Source organism: Mya arenaria, chromosome 6 (assembly GCF_026914265.1).
Source record: "Mya arenaria isolate MELC-2E11 chromosome 6, ASM2691426v1".
NCBI classification, from domain to species: domain Eukaryota; kingdom Metazoa; phylum Mollusca; class Bivalvia; order Myida; family Myidae; genus Mya; species Mya arenaria.
In genome coordinates this window covers 7074801-7091767 of record NC_069127.1, presented here as the reverse complement: position 1 = coordinate 7091767, position 16967 = coordinate 7074801, and the positions used below count along the sequence as shown (strand labels likewise).

Genomic DNA, 16967 nt, shown 5'->3' with positions numbered 1-16967 from the left:
GTTGAAAAAGAATTAAAAGAGTGACCTTCTCGTTGGGGTTTTGCGTGTCAGTGAACGAGAATCTCGAGTCCGAAACGGTTTCATACCGTTATTGAGATAGCGTTGCTTCCGGTACAACGGCTCCCAGGTAGGAAGTGGGTCAGACTGGGTCAATATACTTGTTTTTTTTTTATTTCAATTCGGCGACGGTCGGAAATTAAGTGGTTTTATTGCTTTTGACTCGTCCTGTTTTGATAAACCCAATACTATTTTCAAAATGATTTTTAACAATTCAAATAAAAATCACAAGAAAAAATCACAAAGCAACTAGTAATTATTCACTTGTCCTTCAGGACAGAAAAGCCTATGACCTCGGTGCTCAAGTCCTCCTCCTCGTGGGCGCCGTGGCTTATTGATGGGCAGGCTGCCTCTTCCGGAAGTTGAACTATGCCAGGCTCACAATTGTTGATGAGTGGCGGGGTTTCGGCATCTACGTGTACGTCCACTGTTACTTGTAGCACAACTGGCACTGACGTTCCCTTGCCTTCAGGTCCCTTAGGGTAAGGGCTAGGCAAATGTGCAGTCTGCCCTTTCTTGGTGATGTCTTGCTGCCTGGACAAGGTCGTCATCAACTTCCGGTTTGCAGTCATACTGGTTCGGTGCTCAGAATACCACTTTCCAGACCGCCTGAATCTACGTGTTCACATACGTCTGCAAAACAGGGGTGTCTCGATTTGGGTCCTCTGCGGGAAAAACGTACAGATCGGTGGTCGCATCCCCTCTCCATATAAGACTCCTTGTGTACTGGCAGTATGCACGCAGGGGATCGTACACATCAGTGGCATGTGAACATTGCCACGAAATGTGCACTGGTCTTATGATGCTCCAATGTCACAGTCATATGGTTTCCGTCAGCCAACGGAGTGGCCCGATACACATGTGAATACCTCATGTTCACGAATTCACCTGGCCTTGACCCATTTATCAGCGAAAGCATTCGTATCAGAATGCTCCTGATCGCCTTCCATTTGGATTGGTCCGAGCATATAAACTGTTTTATGTTACCACTAACATAGTCCGAGACCCTAAACCGGCGAATAACCGTCTGAATGTGATCTTTCGGGAGTCTGTGCTCAGCACTCGTCCGCACTTTCACCCTCCGCTTATTACGTTCCTTGCGAACAGACGTAATCAAGTTTGCCAGCAGGCAGACGGCCTTCTGCTTCACCTCAAGCGTAATGAGGCCTTCCCCGTGAAGCCAAAGTACGAACTTCTTGATGTATCCATACACCGCCTTAATGGTCCCTGGCTTCACATATGCGGCCAGGAAGCCGTCACATCGACGCGGCCTTTTCACTGGAGCACTTCCGGGTACGAGCCAGTGAACCCGGCGAGGGCCAGAAACCGTGACATGTACGTAATTATAATGCCGCTTTCCTCCTCGTACCGTCGTAACTCATGCCGCCTGGCTTTGACTGCATGAACCGTTGTACCCCAGCGGACAACATCTGAAACTGAAAAAAAAACACATAATGGTGTGTCCTAGATGTAGACCGGGATACTTTTCTATCTAAAAATGTAACAAAACCATCCATCTTCCACTAAAAACTCTTATAACCTATGAAATTATCAATAATAATAAATAAAATAATACCAGGAAACTAGAATTAACCCATAAAATCATTTTCAATAGTTTTCCTCTCCCTTATCGCTATAAGAATCCCTCCCTCCGTAGGTATATGCCAGAAGCAAACTCCGCGCAGTGTTACTTCCCCTGCAGTACAGTAATCACTGCCTTCACAAATATCACGTGATGATAGAAACGGCACGTGATTGCAATTTACAAAATGGACGGAACACCTTTAAAAGAAATTCCAGCAACATGTTTCATTTGTTTAGAAAATAAACGATTTTATTCCATAAAAGGAAAAAAATGCAAAACGTTCGATACATGTCTGAATAGCTAACAACACATCCATGTTGATATTGTAATTTGTAAATCCTACTTTCAATTTGAAAAAAGACCGAACATTTCCGAATGTTTTTTTTAATTGTTATTTTTTTATAAAACATATTATGCCTATCAACTGGCGTAAAGTAATAATTTAAGAAAGGATATAAGAATAAATATATATGATTAAAAAAAATGCCATTAAAAGTTTTCATCCAATTTTGGATGAAAATCTTGTGAAGGCAGTGATTACTGTACTGCAAGGGAAGTAACACTGCGCGGAGTTTGTGCCAGAAGTGGTCCTCATACGTGTTTAAATATGCCAGAAGTGGTCCTCATACGTGTTTAAACAGATACAGAAACATATGTTTTTGGTCTGCCTTTTTCAACTTTGCCAGCTTTTTCCCTTTATGGTCAGCTCTCCGGTCAGCCTTTTAGCCAGATCCCCATTTTAGTTTGGTTCCCGTGTTCTGTTTAAATTTCGAATGTATAACGGGAACCTAGTTTAGCTGACACCGAAATGAGAATGTGGTAACCCGCCTAAAGTTAATTGTCGACTTTCGAGTTTCAAGTTTTATTTCATCATGTCATATAATATGAATGTGTTGATACAAAACAATGGAACATAATTTCGTTAGCATCAAATTAGATAAAAAAACTTGACTTTCAGGACTTTGGAAATATCTTGTGTTGTGAAGAAAAATGTGTCTTGGGTTATGGAACACTATTATTAATTAATTTGTCAAGCTTTCAAGCTGGAGTTGTTGTTGGATCTATTGGCTGTCACAGTAGCTATACTACTCACCCTAGCATCGGAGTCGGCATCACACCATGCTAAATGTTTTGCATGTAAGCACCACGCCACTGATTGATTAAACAAGAGAAATTCAACAAAGGAACTTTATTGACAAAGCTTAAATAACGAGCGAGAAATTATAACAGATTATATGTATTATCAGAAGAATATAAAGGTTACATTCAACTAAACATATTACTGGCGTCAAGTCTATAATTTAACAAATACATCGTATATAAATTGCATTGAAACTTTAGATATGTGTTTCTAACTCAATTGTATCAACTCGGCCATCTCCGGCAAGCTTCGAGATAGTGAATTCCTGTTGGATACTGACCGACAAACAATCAAACTTACACCAATAAACAAGTAAGATAATTATATTTTGCATAAAATGCATATTATTGCCCTTTTTATTCGACTTAGAAATTCTGGTAAAGTGTTCATTCAAGTCAGTATCTCAGCAAATACATCATGTATTGCATTGGAACTTAAGACGTGTGTTCACAACTTTGAAACCGTTTTTAATTAATCAAGTAAGATTATAAGTATCTTCCATGGCCGACAGTGTAATAAAGGTTCACCCTGACCCGAGCGTAGGATGTTTTCGGAAACGAGGTTTACCGAGTTTCCGCAATACAACCTGCGCTTGGGTTGGTATGAACCATTCTAATACGATCGACTATGGTAGATGCTTTTCTCCCACCTCAGTAAAACAAAATGAAGTAAAAATGTATTTTTTGCTGGAACTGTTTTGTGCGTGGTGAAAATAAATGCGTATGGTTATGTGATAATTCGTGATTGTCATGGATATGCGCACAGTGATTCAGATTATGTTAATAGTCAAATCGGTCTTTAAATGGTTCTGATGAGAGTGAAGCATTATTTCTTGAAAGGTGCGTGAACACTTTTTTTCTGGTGACATTTGAAGCGAGAAATTATTAATTAGCATTCTAAATGTAACCACAAGACAAAGTTTCTATGATGCTACAGGCGACAGTCTTCAACAAGGGAGGTAATTACAATGTGATGACCTTTAAAAAGGAGTTCCATACGGGTATTTGTTCTATCTTTGCACGTGGGCAAGATTAGAATTTCTACTGCTAGCATGATTAAATTTTCGGATCTACTTATCTGAGGTGGGAGAAAACTATATCTTGCATTTTCTGCAAATAATGCCCATTTATTATTGGACTTTGAAACTCCGGTTAAGGTTTTGAATATTTCCACATTTCGAGTTGAATCATTATCTCAGCAAAAACATCATGTATTGCATTGGATCTTTATGCAATGTGAAGGTCTTCAACCTTCGTGGGAGAAAGATAACTCCATCTTGCATAATTATATTATAAATTTTGCCCCCTTTTTATTCAAATTCTGGTTAAGGTTTTGCATGTAAGGACATATAGAAGTCAATTACTCAGCAACTACTTGATGTATTGCATTGATACTTTATACAATCAAGTATGATAACTCTTTCTATATTGCACATTTGGACCGATTGTTATTTGACTAAGAAAATCTAGGTAAAGTTTTGCAATTTAATGTACACTCGGAACTCCTCGGCCATTTTTTTCGAAAATCTCGGATGTATGCCGGTTCATCAGTTGAAGTAGTTCGTGAATTTTGAAATCATATCATTTATTAAATGTAGTGTTTTAGAGTTGTTTCTATTAATCTAAGTTTAAATTGAACGCCAGTGAAGTGTATCATTGCAAACATCATTAAGATTACCAAGAGTAGTCATAAAGTTTAACTTCTAAATAAAATTACTACGTGATCTATTTGGAGCGGACTTAGGCGTTCCGCTTTTTGAGTATGTAAGCTGTCCAAATACAACCGAGGTTGTTTCCGATAAAAATGGCCGAGGAGTTCCGAATGTCTAATGTTATCTAATTTAACAGTGATCTATGCATGTTTTGCCAAAACTTAGCAATCCTTTACCTTATTAGCGGCGGAGTAGTCCAGCCACCTGTCTCGATGGCCGCTCTTGTTTTAATCTAAGTGATATAATTGATAAGGTATTGCTTGTATCTTTGAATGTTTATTGCTATATTTGTTTTGCATATAGCTTGTGGGTAAGAACTAGCTGCTGGATAAGCTCAGATGGTTAGAGCGCTGTGTTTCTATTTCGGTGGTCGTGGATAGGAGTCATATACTGGGAGTACTTTTCCTCCCATTTTTACTTAATTGGGGTCAGAAGTAAAAGGCAAGAGTACATTGATTGGCTTCAAAAAGGTTAACGGGGGAGACATTAAGTGTGTATGGGGTAAGCCGCCCGGTTAGTTCAGATGGTTAGAGCAATGTACTTATATATTGTTCCGGCAGTTGTTGGTTCAAGCCTAACACCCGGCTCACATTTTCTTCCTAGCTTAAACTCTATAACTGAGACAATGACTGAACAAAAGAGATGGGGAAAGAGGCTGGTAGAGGTGTAGTTAAAACTACATGTATTAAATAATTAAAGATGTGGCATACCAGAATTTCTGGAAAATAAGTTTTTGTCTAATCTGGAAATGATATTGAAAACTTCCTTACAGCAGACCTTGGAAATTACATTACAGTTCAACTGAATGGCCAATGAGGCTGAGAGAGAACAACTGTTGACTGCGAGAGACTGTCAGGTCAAGGAGGTCTGCCAAACCGTCAGGCGGAGAGGGAAACAACTAGCTAAAGTTTGCTGTACTAGGTATGATGTTTTCTGTACTAGGTATGCTGTATGCTGTACTAGGTATGATGTTTTCTGTACTAGGTATGCTGTATGCTGTACTAGGTATGATGTTTTCTGTACTAGGTATGCTGTATGCTGTACTAGGTATGATGTTTTCTGTACTAGGTATGCTGTATGCTGTACTAGGTATGATGTTTTCTGTACTAGGTATGCTGTATGCTGTACTAGGTATGATGTTTTCTGTACTAGGTATGCTGTATGCTGTACTAGGTTTGCTGTATGCTGTACTATGTATGTTGTACTAGACTTGCTTTATGCTGTACTAGGTATGTTGTACTAGACTTGCTTTATGCTGTACTAGGTATGCTGTATGCTGTACTAGGTTTGCTGTATGCTGTACTATGTATGTTGTACTAGACTTGCTGTATGCTGTACTATGTATGTTGTACTAGACTTGCTGTATGCTGTACTATGTATGTTGTACTAGACTTGCTTTATGCTGTACTAGGTATGCTGTATGCTGTACTAGACTTGCTGTATGCTGTACTATGTATGTTGTACTAGACTTGCTGTATGCTGTACTATGTATGTTGTACTAGACTTGCTTTATGCTGTACTAGGTATGCTGTATGCTGTACTAGACATGCTGTATGCTGTACTATGTATATTGTACTAGACTTGCTGTATGCTGTACTATGTATGCTGTACTAGGTTTGCTGTATGCTGTACTATGTATGTTGTACTAGACTTGCTTTATGCTGTACTATGTATGCTGTACTAGGTTTGCTGTATGCTGTACTATGTATGTTGTACTAGACTTGCTTTATGCTGTACTAGGTATGCTGTATGCTGTACTAGGTTTGCTGTATGCTGTACTATGTATGTTGTACTAGACTTGCTTTATGCTGTACTAGGTATGCTGTATGTTGTACTAGGTTTGCTGTATGCTGTACTATGTATGTTGTACTAGACTTGCTTTATGCTGTACTAGGTATGCTGTATGCTGTACTAGGTATGCTGTATGCTGTACTAGGTATGCTGTACTAGACTTGCTTTATGCTGTACTAGGTATGCTGTCACCTTTATTAGTCATGGAATTTGAATTAGATAAAATGCTGTATGTAAATACTTTTGTTATTAACTTCGCTGTTTCTCGAAAAGAAAAAGATAAGATATATTGTTTTGGCCTTGATGTTATTGTTATTTATTATTGTTAGCGGTCATTTCTCTGGTATGCAAACAGTATAATGCTTGCCATAACACAAACAGTGTTAAAATGCTAACAGTTCTCGAACTAACCACCAAACCGTGCATTAGACTCATTGTCTTAAATAGCATAGAAACAGTCACAATTCTAGTGTTATACGTACGTATATCCACTCCCATTTTCAATGTAACCGAAAATTTCGTGCACACAGTATACAACTTGTCGCCATTACAAGGGACAGCACTCGTTTACAATCTCGATTACAAATGCCGAATCATAGGTACCCAGTTAATTGTTACAAAATGTGGAAATCGTTACACGATGTGGGTATGAGGACATGGGCCACGAGTGTAAAGATCTGCTTATTAAGTACGATTTAGGATATGTGTAGGTCGCTCAGTCTGTCACACTTACAAATAGTTTAAAACACTGCTTACTCCTGAAAAATATTTGATATTATATATATATATATATATATATATATATATATATATATATATATATATATATATATATATATATATATATATATATATATATTTTAATTGGAGCATCTAATGCGTGCCAGTGCCCGTATATATATATATACATTCGACCTACCCTTTAAGATTAGACGGGCACTGGCACGCATTAGATGCTCTAATTAAAAATTAAATGGAGAACTGGGCAGACATTACAATGTACAACGTGACCGAATTTGTTTACATTTTTTACATTGTCTTACACATTTAAATGTTCAAGTCACTGAAAATGAGTTTTATGCTTTCTTCGAGTGTCCTTAATATGTGGGCAATCTTTTTAATTGGTACAGTGGTCAGAGATGTCAAATTTCATTTTATCATCTAATATAAAACCTATAATACGTGTACAATTTAACAGGTAGCATACTTAAAAAATAATGACTGCGTTTGAAAAAGATCAAACAGTCAATAAAGTAGGGTGGCCCTACTGTATTATTATTGTAAACACTGTTTATGCTGTATTCTGGGCCGCAGGCCTTTATTTACACTAAAATTGAGTTGAGTAAAAAATGAAATGAAAGTTGTAACTTTTAAAATTATATAATGTATAGCAAGCCCCGTCAGTCCATCTTAAATGTACCAACTGTCAGCGATGTCCAAATGACCAGTCAGAAAATGTAGGTTTCGCCAACTTTCCATCAACGTTCACCTCACAGGTGATTTCATTGGCCGATATATATTCAGGTACTTTTACCCAGTTTATCATGTTGAAATCACCCTTCCTGGCCATGGTTATTTTTCACAGTTCTTTCCAGTTTAACACAAGGGATATAGTAAATGATATACGTCTCTGATATGCCCAAAAGTACCAAATAATTAAGTTTGCCATACTGACCATATTGATAAATTGGACTGATTTTGTTATGAAAAAATAAAACCGTCCCATTGGACAAAATATATTTTCAAACACTATGTCTATTTAATGACATTAAAAATGATTATAATGCATGAAATAAATAGCACACGTTTGTTTTAGTTTGTTTGAGCAGCAATATTATAATAAACCTCTCATTATTTGCATCAGCTGATTTAAAATGAAGATAGGACACAATCACAGTGCCCTGCATAATAATATCCTGCCATATTTGTTTTATATAAGGCAATGGAATGGCTGTCTGGCCTGTGGAGCATGTATACTGCACATCCACGTGGAGGTATGAGACCTTGGTGCTGGAGCTATTTGTCACTCATTGAGTGGCTGATTCCTACGGTCTTACCAGTACACATACACTCGTTTACGACCATTTAAAGTTAAAGTCAGGCAGTTTAAACTTAATCTTAGTTTAATGTTCAATAGGATACCTTTAAACTGTGTGTAGTTCATATAGGAAAATAATTAAAATACGTGGCCCTGTAAATGTCATTAATGGAAAAAACCCACTGCAATATGGTTGTAAGAAAGAAAAAAAAACAATCATATTATGTAATCTCTATCATTTACCTTTATTCGCCGTGCAGATACATTTGGCAGGATCTTAAATATCACTCTGGAATGAGAAAAACTATATAATAATTATTTACTTGGCCTGTTTGTATTAGATTTCAGTTAACAGTGGGGATCTTAGATGAGCAATTATTTGTTTGGAAATAATGGTTTCATATGCTTATCTGTTAGATAACTGGAGGTAAGACTTTAATATGTTCGGAGGAATAGCTGTGGTATATAGTGTGCAGGTACCAGTATCAGGGATGGAGCCTGGAATTGGTGGGGTGCACAAGCTGAAAAATGTTGAAATGGGGGGGGGGGGGGGGGGGTTAACCTTAAATGGTGGAATTAAGTTGAACATGCTCCCCCATAAAAACTGATCGTTAGTAGTAGGGGTTTCCTCTGGACTCAGATCACAGTTTTGTGATAATTTCATATGAAACGAAAGGACGAAAGACTGATATTTTTCCATTCTAGTGAAAAACGCAGCACACATCTATACTTATGTGATCAATTCATTCATGATTATCTTGTAGCCGTATAATTCATGCATGCAATGATTCATTTATAATTAGCGTTAGTCGTTTATTTTTTTTTGAAGCCTTATCCTCGTAGGTAGGTAATATTTGGTTGTTACCGTGGTAATGATATATGAACTGTATGTTCAATTGTTCATTATTTGCGAACACATTCAGACACATACATCACAGGCTCCTTATCATACAGTGTGCATCTCTATTACAATTGTTAAGTACTGAACTTGGTTGTGACCCCTTTGAAATCCTGTGCTAATGTTGAATGTCCAGAAGTTGCAATACAGATGTATATATTTTTATTTCAGGTACTTTCTGAAGTCATTGCTACTGGGCCAGTTTATATCGCTGCTGTTATGTGGTACGGCCGTTAGCACTGGCCTTTTACAAGAGCAGGGGGTGAACATCCCTACGGGTGAGAGGCTTATGATTACACTAGAAAGTAACAGTATGAAGATAGCTACCATTTAAGCACGTCTGATGAAATACCCTGCAGGGCTTCCCTAAAGGGGCGGGCATGCTTCACAACTAATTTTTCATTCCTCACTGCATATGCCTTTATCCAAGATTTGTCAATACATGTACTGATGTTGGAATAATAGCAAACACCGCTGTTTAAAGGGTTGAAGAGAAATGTTACAGTATTATTCCATAAAGTGTTGAATTTGAATTTGATGAAAAGTGACATTGCGTTAATTATTTCAAACCTGCCTCCCTGAAAATAATGAATATAATAGATCTGCTTGATTTCTTTCTTTGCTGACACATGTTATACTGCAATATCGAAACTATGTAAAGTGATCATACATAGTTTAACTAATAAATTGTAACATATTCTTAGTTAAGTCTAAAACATGTTGAACGCTTTATAATATTTTAACATACCCTATCGTTGGGTATTATCCTTGCATTTCATCATAAGTAACAATCTGTCTAATATTGTGAATCTCAAATGATCTATTCCAGCACAAAGTTTTTTCAACTATGTGCTTCTATGTATGGTGTTTACTACCATCCTGGTGTGTCGGCGTGAGGGGAGAAGCATGGGTGAAGTGTTACGATCCTGGGGCTGGAGATACATCCTTATTGCTGTCGTCGATGTAGAGGCCAACTACTTGGTCGTGAAGGCCTATGCCTACACGACAGTCACTAGTGTACAAGTAGGTGACTTTTGCCTACACGACAGTCGCTAGTGTACAAGTAGGTGACTTTTGCCTACACGACAGTCACTAGTGTACAAGTAGGTGACTTTTGCCTACACGACAGTCACTAGTGTACAAGTAGGTGACTTTTGCCTACACGACAGTCACTAGTGTACAAGTAGGTGACTTTTGCCTACACGACAGTCGCTAGTGTACAAGTAGGTGACTTTTGCCTACACGACAGTCGCTAGTGTACAAGTAGGTGACTTTTGCCTACACGACAGTCGCTAGTGTACAAGTAGGTGACTTTTGCCTACACGACAGTCGCTAGTGTACAAGTAGGTGACTTTTGCCTACACGACAGTCGCTAGTGTACAAGTAGGTGACTTTTGCCTACACGACAGTCGCTAGTGTACAAGTAGGTGACTTTTGCCTACACGACAGTCGCTAGTGTACAAGTAGGTGACTTTTGCCTACACGACAGTCGCTAGTGTACAAGTAGGTGACTTTTGCCTACACGACAGTCGCTAGTGTACAAGTAGGTGACTTTTGCTATTTACATTTACTGTTGTAATTATATAAGCATCTTTAAGCGTGTCAGTGTAACTAAGACAAGGTGTTAATGTTTTCAGCATTGTTGGCGGTATCATGAAACTAATGCCATAAAACCTTGCTTCATTGGCCGTAACTAAAACCGTTGAAACTAATGACATAAAACCTTACCAACTGACAAAAACATTAATTCAGTTAAACAGTTGAATTCAACGTGCGTACAGTAATTAACTTGTATACAGGATAAGGAGGAACAGTTTGGGAGTCTGTAAATAAAGTAATAGGTGAAAAATTATGTCGTTAAGACTGAACGATAACACCAGAAAAGAGAACACTATATACCTAAATGTTTTCTAAAGAGGTATCAGCTAAAAAACATTCTTGTGAGACATTGTAAGTTGGCCATTTTGATCGATACATAAGCACTGTTTTAAGGGCATCCCTAATCACTATTTTTTTCTTTTCAGCTCCTAGACTGTTTCAGCCTTGTGAGTGTAATTATATTGTCGCGGATATTCCTGCGGGCTCGTTATCGACTGCAGCACTTGATTGGGGCAGGGGTCTGCCTGCTTGGCATGACGGGGCTTGTTCTCACTGATGTTCTGGTGGGCAAAAATGATAATCAAGGTGAACACAGAAGGAAAGAAAATACTTTAGTGGAATTTGCTTTAAAGAGACTGTAAACCAGATTGGCACCAACAAAAGTTTTTTTTCTGTAACGAATCTCAGGACAATTATTTAATGAAATGTTTTACTCTTTGATGTCATAATTGTAAAAATACCAAAATGTAAAAAAATCGAGTCGGAGACCGGGTTCGAACCGGTGTCGCCAAAATTACCTCAAGTGTTGTATCCACTGTGCTACGAAGGCTTACCTTATACGGTTGGAATATTTAAGCTAGGAAGACATACCTAGTAATATTTTTTAATGGAAAAATACGAAAAAACTGCGAAAAAGGAAATTAAACTGTAAACTATGTGGTACTCCAGTAAGTAAGTTTCAATGCATTGTACACATCGATACCATGTTAATGTCAGTTTTCGACAATTTTTTTTTTCGCCTTTATCATATCGAGTACAGTCCCTTTAAATACGCGGACCTTCTTTCATTATCTTTTATTTTCGCCAATTATGCGATGTTTAAATTTATGACACCACCATTTATCAATGGCAGGCATACAAAAGATATGTTCATTATTTTGCTTGGGACCGGATCCATTCTTTAAAAATGAAGCCGAATATTCAACCTATGCCAAATTTAACAAGCTACCTTAGTTACCATGTTAAAGATTCTGCATGCTTATATGTTGTTGTTTCTTATATAAAAAAGGCTACATGTTACTCTTCCGAAAGAAATATGTTTGGAAATGCTATTTTTTATGTTAAAGTACCGCTTTCAGGTTGTTCACCTCAGTAATATGGCTCTAGATGATGTTCGGATTATTATGGGAGCCTCAGTGATTGCGGTATAAAAGTGTGGTGCTTGTGGTATGAACATTGCTAGCTCGTTGGTACCACACTATATGGGACGTAATACGTGTACGTGTTCGTGTACTGTTGTACAGAAATTGTTAAATGTTACATTTTGTCTGTTTCAGCAAGTAACATAGCTCTAGGTGATGTGCTGATCATTGTTGGGGCGACGCTGTATGGGGTATCTAACGTGTGTGAAGAGTATGTGGTACGGACATACGACAAGGTGGAATTCCTGGCCATGGTTGGCCTCTTTGGCAGCTTCATTAATGGTGCTCAGTTGTAAGTACCAGACTAGTACATCATATATATTATGTATTTATGGTAGGATACTGTTAAACGGTAATAATACCACTGCGTTTCAGACTTCCTCGATACGTTTTCTATGTTTACGAATCGAATGGCTTTAGAAGATATATTTTTATGACACTTTTCATTACGTTACATTTTTCAAACAAACACCAAGGAATGAACACAAATATTGCGAGTAAACTTCAGATTTTGCAAGTTGGCATTTCAGCACCTGCAAAAATTTGCGAGTACATCTTATCTACATTCAAGCCTTGGTCATGAAGTTGGCGTCAATAATAAATTTTGCACGCGCAGTTTGGTGGAATATCTAAAAAACACACTTGAAAGTGTCAATATTGCATTGAATTTTTAATTTTCGATATGGAAGAATAGTGATTTGTTTCGGCTCATATCATCACAATTAAAGTAATATAAGTCAATTTCAATTAAGTCGATATGATGAGATTTTAAAACCTCAATATATCCTTCATCTGGAATGGTTAAAATGATGAAAACCAATTATTTAAGAAACCTAATAAGAATTTCCATTTCAAACACACACCCCATTTCTTTATAATGTTTATATGGATAATAGATGATATTGTATTCAAACTATTGTTTATTTATGTTGCAGTTTGATTTTGGAGCGTGATGAAATATCAACATTAGATCTTACATCTTACAAAACAGGTATGCGTGAAAAAAAATTCAATCATACTTCTTCAAGCTTCAAGTTCATATGTTTTACCTTTCTTTATGACAATCATTTAATAAACATGCCAAAGAAATTCAAAATTATTGCATGTCTGTATAACTCATGTGTCCCAACTTCAGTGTTGCCGGAAATTGTGCTGTGTCTGCCTATCAACTATTCATTCAAGTGGTTCCGCTTCGGGTGAATGTGCTGTGACTGTTGTTATCGTACCTCTCTATATTTTCAAGTGGTGCTACTGCTGATGTAGTTGCTGTGCATGTTCATGCTTTGTTCGTGTGTGATGGTGGTTATCTAATTATGACTTTTCCCTGATATTGAATAAATAGGGAGACATTTTTTTGTTGGAAATGTCTGTCTGTCTGTCTGTCCGTATGTTTGTCTGTCCGCCACAAATCATATCCAGCTCTTTAAGTCTATAAGCTCTATAAGGATTTTAGAATAACTCGCAACAGATGTTCACCGTATTGAAACGATGTTCAAAACGCATTTTACAACCAGCTTGGTTTAAGGTCAAGGTCAAATTTAAATGTCAAAGGTATTTGACAATTATATGACTATTGACTATTTTTCGTATCCGAAGTTTACCATATTGAGATGATGTGCAGAGCACGTGTGACGACCAGCTCAGTTCAAGGTCATGGTCATACTTACGCGGTTAAATGTCATAACTACATTCTACATTTCGTGCCCACCCATATCCCTTGAAGGATTTGACCTAATGCCACAAATCTTTATCTTATTGAGACAATGCGCAGAAAGTGAGACATCAGCTTTTGATTTTAAAACAACCGTTTATATCGATATATTTTATTGCTGTTACTACTGGTGTATATGTTGTATTTGTTTAATCCTCACTTATGTATAACTGTGGCCACCAAACTCTCTCTATATTTTCTAGTGGTGCCACTACTTGTGTTTGTGCTGTGTCTGTTCACGCTGTACTCATGTATGACCGTGGTCATCCAGCTAACCAGTGCCACAACCGTTAACATGTCAATACTCTCAGCAGACTTCTACACCCTCCTCTTTGGACTTTTTCTCTTTAATTATAAAGTAAGTGCGTTTAAAGTAATTCAACTTACATTTTAATCATCTTTCAGGGTAAGATTGATATCCTTTACTCGAATCTCTCAAATGAAATAACAGTATAGCAATTTGTATTCCAGGTTATACTACACCAATATTGATATTACTTATGTTTTCTTTTCTTTTTTGTATGGATATACTTCAGTAAGAAGTCAAAACTCCAATCTTGATTATTTCATTGTTCTTGTTTGTCATGAATATTTTGTTTTCAAATTGTTTAGCAATTTAAACTAACTCTCAAACACTTCTTTCCCTTTCAGTTTCACGTACTCTACTTTGTGGCATTTGCTGTGATAATCCTGGGCCTATCCGTGTACTCCGCCACACCTACTCAGCTGGAGTCACTAGTTGAGGAACTGGAGGTTCAAGTAGAGGGCTCTCATTTACATCATAACCAGACGGAACTAAAGGTGGACAGTAATGTCTGTATGTCTAGTGGCGTTGATGGTGAAGCAGAGTTTTATGGCTCTATTGATTGTGCTAATGCCAACGGTGATATTAAAGAAAAACATTCTAGTGTTAAGCATGGTGGTTTTTCCAAGTTGGATGACAATGAGGGACTAAGGGTGGTTGAAAACAAATCTTGACCATGTAGTGATAATGCCCAGTGCTGTGACCAATACAGATTGTTCATTTTTGATGCTAATATGATAAAACAATGATGTACATGTGTCTGTTCAACAAGTAAGGCTTAAAATAAAATATAAATGTTTCCCTTTCCACGACCAATAATTTTTTTCTAAAAGTGGAGATGTTAAAAGTGATACTTTTAAAAGTGAGATGTTATTGTTTTTATTTTTGTACAATTCAGATTAAGATATATTTTCAACCTCATTTTAGCCTTTATATAAATTTGCGCTCAACACTTGCATTATCATTGTATGAACAGTTGTGCTTTTGTTTCATTGGTTGTACTTATCATAACAAACTTATAGCATGATGTGGCTTAAATGAGTTTATGTGTTCACAGTCAATATTCCAAGAGAAGTAAAAGGATAACAGACAATTGGAGCTATGGAGAAAGAGGACCCAAATAAGAACGTTCGGTTTAGGTGTTACTTTTTAAAAATAACTTTATTTTAAGGTTTTGACTTGAGTATAGTGTCTCCAAAATTAGTATAGAAATGATTTTTATACCGTATATTATGGCACAATTCTATGCTTGAGCGAAGAAGACATCTGAACTGTTTATGTTTAAATTATAAAATAACATTTAAAGAGGGAGATGACTGCCATGCCAGAAAGAAGGGACTTCCATGCCAGAGTGAGGGGACTGCCATGCTAGAAAGAAGGGACTTCTTTGGCAGAGGGGGGGGGGGAGAGGTTGCCATACCAGAGTGAAGGGACTTACAAGCCAGAGTGAGGGTACTGCCATGCCAGAGTGAAGGGACTTACAAGCCAGAGTGAGGGTACTGCCATGCCAGAAGGAAGGGACTTACAAGCCAGAGTGAGGGTACTGCCATGCCAGAGTGAAGGGACTTACAAGCCAGAGTGAGGGTACTGCCATGCCAGAAGGAAGGGACTTACAAGCCAGAGTGAGGGTACTGCCATGCCAGAGTGAAGGGACTTACAAGCCAGAGTGAGGGTACTGCCATGCCAGAGTGAAGGGACTTACAAGCCAGAGTGAGGGTACTGCCATGCCAGAGTGAAGGGACTTACAAGCCAGAGTGAGGGTACTGCCATGCCAGAAGGAAGGGACTTACAAGCCAGAGTGAGGGTACTGCCATGCCAGAGTGAAGGGACTTACAAGCCAGAGGGAAGGTACTGCCATGCCAGAGTGAAAGGACGTACAAGCCAGTGTGAGGGTACTGCCATGCCAGAGTGAAGGGTCTTACAAGCCAGAGTGAGGGTACTGCCATGCCAGAGTGAAGGGACTTACAAGCCAGAGTGAGGGTACTGCCATGCCAGAGTGAAGGGTCTTACAAGCCAGTGTGAGGGTACTGCCATGCAGGAGAAAAGGGACTTCCATGGCAGAGTGAGGGGACTGCAAGCCAGAAAGAAGGGACTGTCATACCAGAAAGAGGGGACTAACAAGACAGAGTGAGGGGACTGCCATAACAGAAAAAAGGGACTATCAAGACAGAGTAAGGGTACTGCCATGGCAGAGTGAGGGTACTGCAAAACCAGATAAAAAGGGACATCCATGGCAGAGTAAAGGGACTACCATGCCAGCAAGAAGGGACTTCCATGTCAGAGTGAAGAGACTTCCATGGCATAGTGAAGGGACTTCCATGGCAGAGTAAAGGGACTTCCATGCCAGAGTAAAGGGACTTCCATGTCAGAGTGAGGGTACCGCCATGCCAGAAAGAAGGGACTTCCATGGCAGAGTGAAGGGACTTCCATGGCAGAGTGGGGGTACTGCCATGCCAGAAAGAAGGGACTCCCATGCCAGAGTGAGGGTACTGCCATGCCAGAAAGAAGGGACTTCCATGCCAGAGTGGGGGTACTGCCATGCCAGAAAGAAGGGACTTCCATGCCAGAGTGAGGGGACTGCCATTGCAAAGTCAGGGTATTGCCATGGCAGAGTGAAGGGACTTCCATGACAGAGTGAGGGTACCGCCATGCCAGAAAGAAGGGACTTCCATGGCAGAGTGAAGGGACTTCCATGGCAGAGTGGGGGTACT

At 38.5% G+C, this 16967-nt stretch overlaps 1 protein-coding gene and 1 long non-coding RNA gene across 2 annotated transcripts; one reads left to right on the top strand and one right to left on the bottom strand.

The window, feature by feature from the left end:
* Window positions 1-245: 245 nt before the first annotated feature.
* On the bottom strand, window positions 246-2568 carry LOC128238779 (uncharacterized). Its single transcript, XR_008261771.1, has 2 exons — window positions 2240-2568; window positions 246-1493 (listed from the first exon to the last, which is right to left on the bottom strand). It is a non-coding gene; the product is annotated as an uncharacterized LOC128238779 (long non-coding RNA).
* LOC128238778 (solute carrier family 35 member F2-like) lies at window positions 1745-15063 on the top strand. Its single transcript, XM_052955019.1, has 10 exons — window positions 1745-1967; window positions 2601-3095; window positions 5291-5415; window positions 9393-9499; window positions 10051-10244; window positions 11246-11405; window positions 12377-12533; window positions 13177-13232; window positions 14156-14310; window positions 14604-15063. The coding sequence occupies exons 3-10, from the start codon at window positions 5300-5302 to the stop codon at window positions 14928-14930; spliced, it is 1272 nt and encodes a 423-aa protein (XP_052810979.1). The 5' UTR covers window positions 1745-1967; window positions 2601-3095; window positions 5291-5299; the 3' UTR covers window positions 14931-15063.
* The last annotated feature ends 1904 nt before the right edge of the window (window positions 15064-16967 follow it).